Source organism: Spinacia oleracea, chromosome 4 (assembly GCF_020520425.1).
Source record: "Spinacia oleracea cultivar Varoflay chromosome 4, BTI_SOV_V1, whole genome shotgun sequence".
Classification (NCBI taxonomy): Eukaryota; Viridiplantae; Streptophyta; class Magnoliopsida; order Caryophyllales; family Amaranthaceae; genus Spinacia; species Spinacia oleracea.
Window position 1 is genome coordinate 116,188,086 of NC_079490.1, and position 15,372 is coordinate 116,203,457.

At 35.5% G+C, this 15,372-nt stretch overlaps 1 protein-coding gene and 1 long non-coding RNA gene across 4 annotated transcripts; one reads left to right on the forward strand and one right to left on the reverse strand.

Annotated features, from left to right (window-relative positions):
• Nucleotides 1-3,578: 3,578 nt before the first annotated feature.
• Nucleotides 3,579-11,886, reverse strand: LOC110783854 (uncharacterized). 3 transcript variants are annotated; one of them, XR_008919986.1, is made up of 9 exons: nucleotides 11,610-11,886; nucleotides 11,452-11,507; nucleotides 11,272-11,361; nucleotides 10,066-10,320; nucleotides 9,723-9,916; nucleotides 8,558-8,736; nucleotides 7,896-7,980; nucleotides 4,961-5,159; nucleotides 3,579-4,853 (listed from the first exon to the last, which is right to left on the reverse strand). It is a non-coding gene; the product is annotated as an uncharacterized lncRNA (long non-coding RNA). The 3 variants fall into 3 exon arrangements; XR_008919987.1 differs by having other exon boundaries at nucleotides 9,723-9,902; nucleotides 10,066-10,311; nucleotides 11,610-11,885; XR_008919985.1 differs by having other exon boundaries at nucleotides 3,580-4,853; nucleotides 9,723-9,902; nucleotides 11,610-11,885.
• A 1,244-nt stretch (nucleotides 11,887-13,130) lies between these two features.
• Nucleotides 13,131-13,724, forward strand: LOC130471809 (uncharacterized). Its single transcript, XM_056842125.1, has one exon. The coding sequence runs from the start codon at nucleotides 13,131-13,133 to the stop codon at nucleotides 13,722-13,724; it is 594 nt and encodes a 197-aa protein (XP_056698103.1).
• Nucleotides 13,725-15,372: the final 1,648 nt, after the last annotated feature.

The following is a 15,372-nucleotide window of genomic DNA, read 5'->3' on the forward strand; positions in this document are numbered from 1 at the left end:
GTATGTAGGATTCCTAATTGTCCTTCATGTTGGATTTGTCCATGTAAAATGCAGAAGTTGTTGGTATCCCCCTGTGGCCATATACATCAAGCTTCCCTCATTTCAGTTTTCTGGCCTTTATCTGTGAGCTACTTCCGAAAGATAAACCTTGTTTGCAAGTTAGAAACCAATTGCTTGTTTTCCATCATTTATTCATCCCCGAGCCTCTTTTTGTTTCCAGTGTACCATGCTTACATGATGTCTTTTGTGGCTTTATCTACTAAATTGCCTTAAAGTCTCATGTTTGACTGTTTAGCAATGTAGAGCATGATCTGTTTTTGCCTGTTTGAAACTAATAGATCTGCAAGTGCCTTTTCCTGACTTGCAGCATGGCTTTTAGATTGACATCATCTTACATGTTGATGCTTATAAAGAGTACGCCCTCTATCGAATTATTATGCCATTATATTTTAGGAAGAGGATATTGTTGTTAATATCTATTTTCAGATTTCCATGATTCGCTGGTTTATTTTCAATTTTCTCGTATATCAAATGAGCTAGTGAAAATATTATTCAATAAGGACTCAGACACTCAGCAGTAGGGATTGTCCCTAGACAAAAGTTAAAGACAATTTATTTTGGAACAAGTGGAGTATTTCAGTTTTTCTTCTTCGTGCTAAGGATTACATCTAGACTTCTGTTATACTCCACTTTTCAGAAGTCACGAAGCCACCAGATCAATTAAAGATCGAAGTCAGTCTAGCTGCCTGACAATGATAGACGAATTGTTGCCACCGAGTATGGAACCAAGTAAGACAACACACTTGATTATCAACTGATGTTATTACTTGGATTACTGTACTACTTTCATGTAGTATTTTACTTACGTGATAGTCAATTATGCTCGTGTTAAGGTTTGTACCTGCTGCTAGAGTGCGTGCTCAAAATTTTAGACTTGGCTGGGATGCCAGACTTTTAAGCTTGAATCATGAGGTACAGGGTACTATGTTAAATTTAAGAGAAATATGAAATGGGCCTATGCAACCCAATAAGGAGTTCCAAATCCAATTTTCAAACGCCTCAAACCTATGGCTGCATAACGCCGGGTTTTCAAGTCCAAAAATTTCAAATTCTTCAAATTCCAAATTCAAAGTCTCATTTACTATACAAAATTTCTCTTGTCGAATTCTGAATTCAAATTCCAAATCAAACTCAAGTGTCAAAGTTCAATGTTCAAACTACAAAAAATCTTATCTACCATTATTCTCAAATACCAATTCCAAAACGAATCTAATGGGTAGAAATCCCTCTAAAATAGTTCCAACGGGTTGTAAATCCTACTGAGTAAATGACTAAAATGATCAGAAACTTCCTCTCTCCACCTCAACTGCCATCAGAAAGGTAGGGGTTTCACGAAGATTTTTTAGATTTCAAACCTGCACAACAACTCAAGTTTCTATTTCAAAACCCTCCATTCTGATAAAGAAATTGGAAATACTATACAAAAATCTACTATTAAGTTGTTTTCAACCCACATTCTCATATTACAAGTTTGTACTATATAACAATTCACAACAAGATGGACATAGTAAAATCAATATCTTCCATCGGAATATGGGAGACATTCGTCAGAGTCTCAGCGATTACAGAAATGAGGCAACCCCTGATTCCTTGGAACGAGGTCACATATGTTTCACATTCATCAATATCGACAATTCAACAGTAATCTAACGAGTTGGGATGCATTTGATGTTGGATTAAAACGTTAAACTAGAAAAATTGTCAGAATAACCAAAATTCGAGATGCCAGAATCAAACCAGCAACCTAAAAATTATCTGTAGCCAATAACAGTCCTCTGCTCTACCAACGTAGCTAAGGTCAGGTCAGATTAATTCCTAAACAATCCAGTCCGACCATTCATCTGATCATGTCTAGTTATTTGGAATATGTAGTTATATCAAAAGTTTTATTTGAAACCAAGTTTCGTTCATACTTACAGACGTACTACTGGTTTAATTCGCACATGGTATAATTTATTCAAACACGTAAAGTTGAAACCAAGGGACCCTACTTTACACTTATTTAAACTAAAAACTTCAAAACTTTACATAACATCCCATAAAAAACCAGAAAATGAAATATTACTATGTATCTCAGTTTTCTCTTCCCCGCTCTTTCTTTCTCTGTCTTCCTCCTCCCATGAAAAACATGGCTTCTCCCAAACTGTATGACATCAATTTTTCCTTCCCCTCTTTGTTTTTCTAACTAAGAATTTCAACTAAATTCATCTTAAATTCTATTTACCAAAAAAAATCAGTTAAACTAGACTAAGTTCATCAGATTCTTTCGACCATAATTCTACTGAATTAATTGTAATTCTATTTAATTACTACTATCTTTTTTTTTATTCATCAAGTGGTAATTATTAGAACTAAAATTCATTGAAGATACATTCTAATACGAATTACAACAAGAATTTCATACTTACGCATTACAATCTGATAATTAATAAGATTGAAAGGATAAATTAGTAGAACAAAATTTAGGATGCTAACCTCGAAATTCAAAGTGGTGGAGCGTTGCGTGCGGTGGCCGTACAACCTTGACGACGGTGGTGGTGGTACGCAGTTTGGGTTCGGCGGGAGATCAGTCAGCGGTGGTGAATTAATGGTGATAGCAATTTGTGATACAGTGTAGAGAAGAGTTCGATGGGTAGAGTTCTCAGCAGTGGTGAATTAATTAGGTTAATTTGAATTGTTTTGCGCGAGAAGAGTTCTCAGTTTTGAGTTTTTTAGATATGCCGCACAAAATTTCCCCAAATTTGGGTTAGTTACTTTTTTTTTTTTTTTTTTTTTTAAATTGGTATATAGTACACGATATGCACATATTCTTTTTATTAACATTAATACAGATAACCGCTTTATATAATACTGTGAAACGCTTATCACACTTGACCGCTCTATATTCAACGTTTCTTATTCCTATTTTTGTACTAGTGAGTGAAGAGTTTTAGAGAAAATCTCAAGTGGGTTGAAGTTTTATTTTCAGTTAGGCCCTGAAGAGTTTCATAGTAAAAATCTCTCTAGCGCATCGTGTCATATAGCTGTTTTTTTTGTTTAGTCTGCAATTATTTGGCTATAAGTTCCCTGTACAATTCACCCCCTATTACAGTGTTCCATCTAAGTAACAGTTGCCCGCTAATACGAGTCGGGTTGACCTATGCAACGTTTCGGCTCTCTCTTCCTTTGTCGTGGTCAGAAGTTCGCAACTACAAATTACACTTAACATTAGTTTCATATAAGGAGTGGAGTAGTACGTAAATTGGTCGGAACATCATTCTATATAGATTAACACTCAATCAGACTTGAGAGAGTGCGTTCTGAGTCCGAAGTCTTTTATCATTAGAAATTTAGGATAATAGTACGTGTTTCTTATACTAGTTGTTGGCCGACGCGCTATCGCGCGCCGTCCCCCAAGGTAGTAAAAAATTAATAGTGTAATTATTTTTAGTAAAGTATCTCAATTATGGTTAATAAATGTTTATTAGGAGAAAAGAATATATAGCTTAAGAACTACCAACACTTGTATTTGTCGAGATTGCATATACTATCTTGTTCAACACTTAATTCTAACTCACGAGGATTCGAAATGATAAAGTTACAGTAATATTATTCAAAATTAAGAGGTATATAAATAATAACTAAGTTCTAAGAAATATAGTCATTAACGCAATAAGCTACAGTTTTAGTCACCTAATCATGGAAAACACACTACTTACGTTCCATATTCCTTTAGCATGATGTAGGTTCAGATAGACACAATGGAAATCCTTTAGCATGCTGTAGGTTTGGATAATGATATTCCTGCTGTTGATTTCTCCTTCGCTTTCGCTTTCGCTTTCGCCTGTGATGATGCATTTGATCCTGTTGTCATTCATTTCGACCTCGATGTGTCATATCTTCAGATACATTTACCAAGCTTGTGGAAGACCAACCTCTATTGCACCCTTTCTGCATCAAAATACATAATCAACATCCTTTGAGAGGACAACACCCAATAAAACATTGAGAACATTGCGATTTTCCAAGACAATATGGTCCAAGTTTTAACTCAAAGAAAAGATCATTTAACTGCCAATACATCAATAATATTGATACCAAGAGACAACGATTACCAAAGGCAAGCTAAAATGACATGCCTCATCAATATAGATCTAATTTTGCTTAGAATTTAAATATCAATCTCGATAATTCCATTATCATTTACCTCTACGACTCTACCAAAACACAACCTTAATTTCCACAATTCTATATCGTTGGAGGTTTACTGTAAATTTTAATCTAATTAAATTAGAACTTGCAATACAAACTAATAACCCAAACCAACTAATCATAATCTTGGAAGAGATGGTTTGGTGAGCCTTGGAAATACTCATTCAAACACACACATACACTAAGATTTCATGGTTCAATTATCAACTGTATTTCCAGAATAGAGTTTCAAAGTTTATCAAGTATGGGGATACATCATCTAAATCAGTGTATTATACAATAGCTTAGACGGTTTATGCTTGCCTTGATTTTATTAAGGATTGTAGCTTCAACCTCCTTTCACGGCTTCCCGGCCACCATTAAAGAACACCTTTAATTTAGTTGCAAATTGTTTGTTCCCCTTCGCTTGAGTGTTGACGCTAACCACTACGACTTGTTCAGTGACATGATATCTCCTACCCATCATTTGGTTGCTGCAGCAACTCAGTGCCATCATTAGCTTCTTCCATATTTTCAAGAGAGAGGCACCTGAAAGAAGATACAATTAAGCATTCTAGATGCAGGCATGCAGCTCTTGAAGATGGTGTGGAAGGACTTGGAGCCTGCATCATAGGAGCAGTACGAGTCAGGCTTAATATTTGGTTATAAAACATTTGGTGTCGGCAAAAGCTTTTAAACACATCAACTTGAGTTAAACATTAAGACTAACCATTTTTGATAAAGTTAACAACACGCCATTTGTCTCTTTCAAACAAGGAAATAAGCCTAAAATCCGTTCTTCACCAGCTTTCAGTCATTGCCAGACTGAACTACATGTGGGCTTTAGCCTGCGGTGTGAATTTTTGGGCTCCAAGCACTTGTCTTCATCGTTTGCAATTCTTTTCTTTGGCGCATGAAAGCTAACTTCCCTGGTGAACATTCAGAACATAAATTGTGATTATTCTTCTGATAGCAGATCTTTGAAAACATAACTGCAATAACTACACGGAACTTTGTTGTACTGTGGTAACAAGAGAACAATTTGAACAAACAGTTTTGAATGCAAGGATATGAGTTGTTCCACAGTATTCCAAAGAAGCGCAAAGGGTTTGTTTTCATTCTTTTTCGAGTTGAGCCAGAGGGCCATAGGTTAACCAATATGGGGATAAATGATAGGCAGTCTGGTTCCAAGGGTTGCGCTGGTTTGCATATTGGTTAACACACTGTCATCTTCTTAAACTTGTAAAGAGTTTTGCAGCATGAAGTTACAACTTACAGGAAAGCTGAACGGATAAGGGTGGAAAATTAGACAAGATACATACACATACAACTACTTATATACTCACAATGCCTACGAAGAAAATTTTCTCATACAATTGAGAAGAAAGTCTGTTTTTACCCAGCATGCTTCAATAACAAAAACAAAAAGAAAAGGAAGAAACGAAAAAGGAAACAGTAAAGAGACACCAAAAATAGAATCTTATGCTCTTATCAGTTCAATAACATATTCTCCCCCATCACAAGCACAGTTGCCATTTAATATCAGATTGAATCATTCAATCATGAAACACATAATTACCAGGACAATCCCTATTAGCAAAATGAAGCACTGAAAAAAACTCATAACAGACAACATAACCGCACATAAAGTGGTAAAACGAATAGGAAACTTGGGACAAATCATTAAAGGAGAAAATAATTCTTTTGACATAGGAAGAAATCCTAAGAAAAATCCCTGGCAAAATAAACACTCAGCGATAAGTAATACAAACGCAGAAAGGATATTTCAATATTAGTTTGCATTGAAAATATTATTGGTCCTTGCATAAGGAGAGATATAGGAAATCTAACCCCCAAGGTCTGCACATGGAGTTCAATATTAGTAGGTGTAGGCCTGGGTAAGGCAAACTCTTCAAAGTAAGGGAACATTTTTGGCACAAAGTGACCTAAAAACAAGGTACTTTTTGACAATTTTGCCTCTATTTTAACCAAAAAAATCAAGTACGTATTAGGAAAATGACTAATAAGGATAAAGTTTCAGAATTTGGATATCTAGATTCAAGGAACCTTGTACACAAATTGTTTGTGTTACAGTTTCATGTAATTTAGATGAAATGTAAAATCATTTCCATACCATCTTATGTAATATAATTGGGGTGAAAGTAATGAAACAATTATCATAGATGTCATGATGATCAAGGATTGATGTGATTAAACTAATTGATGTAATTCATGGATTAGAAATAAGGTACCTCTTCGAAGGGATTAAGCCTTCCATGTCAGATATGCCTTTGATGTTATATAGTACGTGACATTTTTCTCTTACCATGATCCCCTGTCCCCTCCCTTTTTTAGTTATGACTGGTGAGAAGGTAATGCCTTTTTTCGTTTACCAGTCAGATGAGTTTCTAATCAATAAAATATTAGAGCAGCTTCCAGCATTGACTTTGTAACATAACAAACTTAATTAAGAAAACCCATTCCATATGAAGTTTGCAGATTTTCCTTGTAGTTACCTCATGAACGATTTTCTCAAATCTCTCGTTTTCATGTGGGGTTCTGGTATCATGCTAAAAAAAGGGGAAGGACTTTTACAAGTAATTACTTGTGTATAAATCTCTCTAGTTAAATCTGGTTACCTTCACAACTTCACACTATTTATGTACTTCTCAAAATAAATGGTTAAAAAAGGAATACAGAGCCATGTATTAGCTTGCATTTAACTTGTTTAATTTTCTTCCTATTGTAGACCCCATGAGAACCCCGAACGATCACTACGAACATCCTGAGTTTGAAAACTCATAATCCCAGCAAAAATCCTCAAAATCAAATACTACTCCTCACTCACAAGAATAACCCTCCAAATCAAATTGGGAATTTACAAATCCACCCAAAAAACAAAGCTTGATTTATTTTTTTAGTTTCTTCTTACACCCCTGAAGTAATCCATACATTTGATCAATAACAACCCCGAAGTTCAAACATACTCCATCCGTCCCGGAATACTTGACCTGTTTTCCTTATCGGGTCGTCCCTTAATACTTGACCTGTTTCTAAAAATGGAAATATTCTAACAATATTATATTATTTCTCACTCCACCCCTATTAACCCACCTACCCCCTACTCCATACAAAAAATAATTAAAAATTCAACCCCTACTCTCCCCCAACCCCACCTCTTAACCCACCTCCCACTAACTACATTAAAATAATACCCCACTATCAACTACTACCTATTAAATTAAATAAGTCAATTCAAGTCCCTTAGACTTTGTGCCGGTCAAACCGGGTCGAGTATTCCGGGACGGAGGGAGTATTAGTACAACAAATGAATAAACCCCAGACTAATGCACCAGAAAAAACAACAAAAAAACACAAATAATGCATCACATTCGTAATATTTCCAGTTTATTTCGCGACTCTAACATTATTTCCTGTCAGAATGAGCTTGACGGGCCATCTAAGTATTAAAAAAGTTTGTGCAATTAATTTATTCTAATAGAAACAACACATTCAAAACCCAGCAGAATCAGCACATTCAAAACCCAGTAAATATGAAGGTACTTACCTTTGAGATTACGTAAAAGATTCATCAAAACAGATCAAATGAAAAAAGCAATCTCATTATAAGACCATAAATTAATAAATCAAATCAACATTTATACCTTCTTTTTTCTGAAAGCAAAAAATCCTCTCAATTGAATCTCTTTGTAACTCAAGCCTTGACCTTTAATCTTTCCCTGCAGCGGCCTACAAAGAACAGATAAGTCAGTAAAAAACTTTATATGCAAACCAAATCATATAACAACAATACATCTACAGATTAAGCAAGAATTTCAATATTTTAAAACAGAAATTTTAGGGTTTCTGCCGTAAATAACGAATAATAAATTTAAAAAGACAACTTCCGATAATCTAAAACAAAACACGATAGCCTATCCCTAAACCTAATCTATTACTCCTAATCAATTTTATTTAAAGAAGGAGTTAAAGAACTGAAATCAAATATAATTCCAATCCACTTAATTGATTATAGTCTAGCGCGCTCGAACCTTAATCTACTTAAAACAAATGCAACGACATTAATATTTAGAAACCTTCTTAAATCTTAATATGATTGGATCTTAAACAACTTAAACCAAATACAGTCTCAATCCCTCTCCAAGCCCACTTTGTAGTTTCTTCTGGTTTGACCATCCATGCTCAGAACAGATTCAACTCGTTAACTAAACATCCCCTGAGATTTTGCAGTGAATAAAACAAAGGTATAAACTAAAGGCAAGTGGCCACAAGCTTCATACAGATGATACAAAATTGTCTAGCATACCTAGCCCGTGATGTGATCATGAGGTAAAAAAGGCGGCTGACACATACACCTCCATGACCATGAAACTCTCTGAAGCAGGAGGAGAGAGAAACAAAGAAATGTGGGAAATTGCCAAGCTGTAGATGCAGCAACATTGGTAATCCAACACCGTAAGGTTTACAAATTGTATTGGGCTATCCCTGCAAGTGAAAACATGAAAAAGAACCCTGGTCATTATGTCGCTTTTCTTATCACCACCACCATCCGTCACACCAACAATAACAGCAACACCCAGAAAATCAGTAGCAGTGGCGACAACAACAACCAGAAAAACAACAGCAAATGCAAAGACAACAAAAACAACAGCCACAACAAAGGCAGTGATAACAAAAACATCAGCATAGGCACAGGTGCCGGAGATGGGCGGAACACGGTGCGGATAACTCAAGTTAAGCTGCTTAAGCCAACAGAAATTTTGGCTTTGGGTCATGTTTATATGCTCATCACCAGTCAAGGTTTGTTAAGCTTTTTTTTCTTTTTCTGCTTACCTTTTATGTCAGATTGGTGAATTAAATAACAACTTCGAATTTATTGCTTCGAATTTTTTGAATACGTGTATTTTATTTTTTTGCTCCTTCCAATCAAATCCAAAAACCACAAAATCTCCACTTTGAAGCAAACAAACGCCTCCTTAAACTTCTTGCAAATTTATTCTTGAATTCTTGGCTGAACATTAACAATTCTCTATATATGTAGAAAAATCATGGAAATAAATTACCGCCCAAAGCAACCAACAAGCAAGCGGCAATAATCTTCATCTTTGCAACACACACTACTCTAATTTCTGAATTTTCTAGGTCTAGGTAATCTGGTCTAAAAAGAAATCTGGTTAATTAGCAGATTATCAAGTGTTTACAAAGCAAAGAATCTGCAATTATCGGATGATTATCAAACAATGTACAGAAAGGAAAGGCACTGAACATCTTAATTTCAAAACAATGTACAAAAACCACTCCATATTAAAATAACACCAAGAAACCATTAATAATTCAATTAAAACAACTAATATTGTATGTGATACAGTAGCATATTAGAGAAAAGTAAGCTTACCCATACTCAAAACTAATGTATAGATATGAGAAAACTAAGAGAATCAATAGACGTGTTAGGTTTCAGAACAAAATACCCGGGAGTTAGGCAGGGAGAGAAGTGTGGCGGGGATGCGGCAGATGCCAGAACACGGGGATGCGGCAGATGCCAGAACACGGGGTTGCGGCACGCGCAGAAGGTGACATAGCGGATCAAAGAATTTAGTAATGGACATTGGCCTTTGGAAATTGGACTGGTTCAAGCTCCGATTGACACCCTGTCAAAAGAACCCTATAAAAAATTTATATACACACAAATCCTAGAAATAATAGCAAATTTATTCAAATATAGTTTTTAAGAAACGAAAAAAGCAAACTCCAATAATCTAAAATAGTCGGAACAATAACGGGAAAAAAGTAAAGAAAATTTATAATCAATACCATTGTGAAGACCGGTGCTAGCTTCAACAATGTTGATGTTGAAGAGAACGCCTTCATATCAAAATTCAGACTTGGTGGTAAAGCTAATCAAACTGTCAAGGTATGAATGTAGATCTTCAATCATTGAAAATTCACGTATGGTTTTCATATTGACTGGTTTACATTATTTGTGAGCCCACTACTTTTGCGCCTAGCTGAAACCAAGAAGCCCCTGCATTAACTGGCCTAGCTGAAACCAAGAAGCCCCTGCATTAACTGAAAGAAGTACCATATCACCATTGATTTGCAAACTTAGTTGTATACAAATTATACTAATGACACCAAAAAAAACTTATGCAGCTAAAAAGATCCTCAATTAAGTTCCTAAAATACAGAAATTGGAAGAGAAACTTAATACGAGGAGGAAAATTGATCTAAAAAATGAAGAAAAAATGAATATCGCATGAACTATGCCCCATTTCCTACATGATACATTGTACTAATCTATGCCAAATGGTTAGTGTAATAGTCTCCAAAGTCCCAGTAAGTATAATTCCAATCCACTTAATTGATTATAGTCCAGGGCACTCGAACCTTAATCTACTGAAAACAAATGCAATGACTGTATTAACATTAAGAAACTTGCTTAAATCTTAATCTACTCGAATGTAATCTACTTCAACCACATACAGTCCCAATCCCTCTCCAAACCCACTTTGTAGTTTCTTCTGGTTATAGAGCAACTTCAATAAGTATCTACACATTGACGCACTACCAATAGGTATCTGTGAAACATCCACCTATTGGCAACTAGTATTCAAATAACTCGCAAGCACAAGAACAGTCAACTCACGACTAAAATTTGATGCTCCACTGAAGGACCTGAAATTCATAATACACTCTTAACATATAACTACTTAAAAATGCATTCATGTCATATAACAAAGACGAGCCCAACCCTCAAATTCTTCAAAATAATTAGCTGGAATCAATCAATATGAATCTAGTCGCAATCAAAATATGATGTACAAATACGCCAAAATTGAAACAAATCCAGCAACTTCATTCTGTATTAACAACTTAAATCCATCTCATATTATCCCCCAACACACTACATTAGCATTATGATCGACATTATTAGCTTACATAATTGTAAAAGACAAATATTTTATATAATATCTTCATCAATCAAGCTACCATTATGAAAAAAGTGACGAGAGAAAGGACCTGATCTAAGATTTTTCTTGATATCATCAAGAGTAGGGCAAGCTTTACCGCCCAAAGAAGACAACAAGCAAGCGGCAACAATCTTCATCTCTGCAACACAAATTACTCTAATTTACTTAAATAAAATCAGATTAATAACTTAGAAATCACTTGATGATGTAAAGATGAAGATTGATATACCTGGTGTTGGATTCGGGTTCGAGAGAGTGGGAAGAAGCAAAGGGGGCAAATCAGATCTGCAGAATATACATAAGAATGAGGCCACTGAATATCATAAACAATCAACAAAAATAGCTTAAAATCGCATCAAATTGATCAAAACATCGCAGAGATCTGACCTTTTCTGAAGAATCGAAAGTTCAAAACCCTAATTTTGAAAAAATCGTTCATTGCAGTTTGTAATTAAGAATGTAGAGTTTCGATTTGAAATTGATAGTTAGGAGTGAGAATGGTTTGGTAGTTCATGGAGTGAATTATGAAAAAAAGAAATGGAAGTTTAGAACCCTAGAAAATGAGTAGGTCGAATGGCTGAGAGCCTGAGTGTGTGTGTGCAGAGAAAATGAGGAGAGAGAAAAGAGATGAATATCAGTGAGAGAGAGGCAAGACTGCAAGAGAGCTACGCGGAAGGTGGCGAAAGATGAGGAGGGCAAAAATGAAATTGTTAAGGAGATTGAGGGCAGTTCCGTCACTATACTATTGTATGAATAGTAAACAACAACTCCTCACTTCTAAAAGGGTGTTAGATTAAAATCATTCCACTGAACTACTCCGCCACTTTAATTACAATATTCAAAATTTAGAACCAAAACCAAATTAAAGAAATCAAAGCCTTAAAATTCACAAAAATATTTCCAGCACTCCTGCCTGCGTGCATTTCTATCTTGGAATATTCGCAACTATAATTTTCTTCCATTTTTTTTGGATTTAAAGCAAGGTATAATAACAGTTAAGACGAACTAACTAATAAACGTTACTTGTTTGCCGATTATTATACTCCATTTTAGATATGTATGGATATAAATAGAAAATCAGGGGAATTATAGAGATGAAATAAAGAGAGTGAGATCAAAATCGAGGTCTAACACGAGACATGAAGTGGGAAAAGAAGATGCTAGATGTGATTCTGGTACCAGGAGGGCTATTGATGATGTTAGGGTACCATATATTCCTGTTATACAGACAGATACCTCCGAAATTCAAAGATTACAATACTTGGCTTTCATAATCACTGCCAAAAAGTATGGGTCAACAAGCTTATGCAGGTTAGTCCTCTACACAACTCTTCCTAGCTACACTACAAGAAATTGTACTATTAACGACGGAAAATCCCGTCGCGAAAGGTCAATAATCGTTGATTAACGACGGGATTTCCTGTCGCGAACCCGTCATAAAAGGGGGCCGTCGTAAATAGGAATCCCGTCGTAAATCCGTCGTAAGCCCGTCGTAAAAGACATTTGCGACGGTTATTCCCGTCCTTGTTTAGTTGTTAGCCCCGTCGCAAAAGGCTTTTGCGACGGGATTTTTGACCCGTCGTAAATAGGTTGTCGTTAAAGATACATATTCTTGTAGTGCTAGTTCCTATACTAGCTTACTTATTTTCTCAAAACTTATGAGCATGTCAGAAGTAATTTGTTCTTATGAAATTAATTATCTAAAATAATTTTGGTACTCAGAAACTAGTCAAAATAAGTCGAGGAGAACACAAGGTACCTTAATTTATGTTGAGAAAGTGATACAACATATCACATATGCTTGTAAGAGTATGATGATGAATTGATGATGACTTTACACGTACTGTTAATCGATCTCAGATTGATGCTATGAATAGAGGACCAACATTCACAGTAATAAACAGCACAATGGTAGCATCAAATTTCATGGCATCAACATCTTTAACCCTAAGCTCTTTAATCGGTACATGGATCGGAACCTCTTCAAACAACGAAATAGTAGGAAGAATAATATATGGAGATACAAGAATACCAATTACTTCCATCAAATACATAAGCATCCTCTTGTTTTTCTTGCTTGCTTTCGCGTCTTTCATCCAATCCTCGAGGTGTTATGTGCAGGCCAATCTCTTGTTAAGTATGCCAAAGGCAGTAGTCCCTGAAGACTTTGTTGTTGAGGCCTTAGTACACGGTGCTAATTTCTGGCAGGTTGGTTTAAGGGCCATTTATTTTGCTGTTACGATGTTGATGTGGATATTCGGTCCCATTCCTATGTTTCTTTCCTCCGCTGCAATGGTGGCGGTCTTGTATGCTCTAGATGTTAATAATAAGTATTTGCATGACTTTAATGACTCATGTGAGGATGAAGAAGAAGAAGAAGAAGATAGAAATAAAGGTGTGGTAAGGGGTTTTCAGCAGCAGGGAATGGTTTATGGTACTTCTGAAATTCAAGCTGCTGCTGTTACAAGTACAATAATGCTGTCTGCTGTTGTTGCTTCTTGACTAGTGAAATATTCCTTTGACCCTTGTTACATTTCTATTTTAGGCCATCTCAAAATCATTTCAGTTCAACAAAAAAGTTGTTGGAGGAAAACATGACCTTGGTTAAGCAAAACCAAGTTTCGTTTTTTAATTCTAGGAGTGCAAATGTGTCTCGATATGTTTATGAACTGCCCGCCGGCCGCAAACAAGTTTGGTTAAAACTCGTTTGTTAAGTTAATAAACAAGCTCGAACATAAATTTTAACCTCGTTAATTAAATAAATGAAACAAGCTCGACCAACTTCATGTTCCACTTGTTAATATTCGTGAGCAATTCGTTAAAGTTCGTTCATTTATTTTCGTTTTTCGGTATAACTAACTAGTTAAAGCTCCTTCAAACTTGAAAAAATATCGAGCTTTTAGATTTAATTACGTTATTATCGTAATATATTTGTATATCTTTTAGAGAAAATCATAGTTTTCGTTCAGTATGAATGTTTGGCCTTAGCATAGTTTTGTAGAAAGATTGGAAAAGGCTTAAATAAAAATAAATTGGTGCATAAAACTACTACTGTTATTCACATTTTAAAACTTGCCCTTGGAAGGGTACGTGACTAATCAAAATGACACAAAACGACATTTGGAACCCAATTATATAGTCAACCCCAATATGTGAAGGGCCATGAAGAAGAAGTAAGGTTAGCACAAGAACGAGTGAATCCCAAAAGGAGTAAAAGCCCACAGAGCCAAAACTCAGGGCCATCCTCAATCACATTGAACACGCGAACCAAGTCAAAGGGGAATAAATGATGACATTGTCACGAACCGCCAAAACAACATGTTATTCCTCCCTAGTAAGGCGGATAAGGGAAGTAACTACCGCATCACAACCGCCGCATACCAGGAGCATAAATAGGAATCAAAACGGCGGAATAAAGACATCATCAACACACCAAAATATTTCTAAATTTCTTAGTTTTTCATAGATTTTTAGCCTTAGCGCATAATTATCCCTAAGGCTTAGTAACTTAGAAGTAGAATAGCGTAGTTCATTGTATCCTCCACGTATTAAAGAACTCAGGGGTTATCAGCTCCAATGTGTCCTTCCAAGCATTCAACCATGGAAGTAACATATATATATATTCCTCATGATTTAATGTTTGTCCAGTTTTATTGCATATCAATCAATGATATTTATTGATTTTGTTTGCTTTTAACCTTAAACCTTTCATTTCGCATTTATTACTCACTAATTGAGTTTAATGAGTAGTTTCTTACCAAATTACTCGTTCACGAGCGAGGCTTCCACATTCGAGGTCAGCCGTCCCTAAGGGCAGTACCCTTAGGCACCTTGATCACCCTATAAAATAAGATGCTATTGCTTGTTCGCTTATAACGTCAACATACTACGTTTTAATTTTTATGTTTTTTAAAGAAGGGTAACAAAAGAGTCGTTTATTCTGTTAAACTCGATTTACCCCCCTCTCGATTTAAGCTCGAGCTAAAACATAACGATGCAATTACCAGGGTCACGCTCTACCCTCAAATTTGGAAACGACAAGTATGCAATTGATTCAATGATCGAACAATTAACAATGCATACAATTTTCTTTCCGGTTCAAATCAATAATATCATGAATCATTCTGACTAGCCAATTGAAAGAATCTTC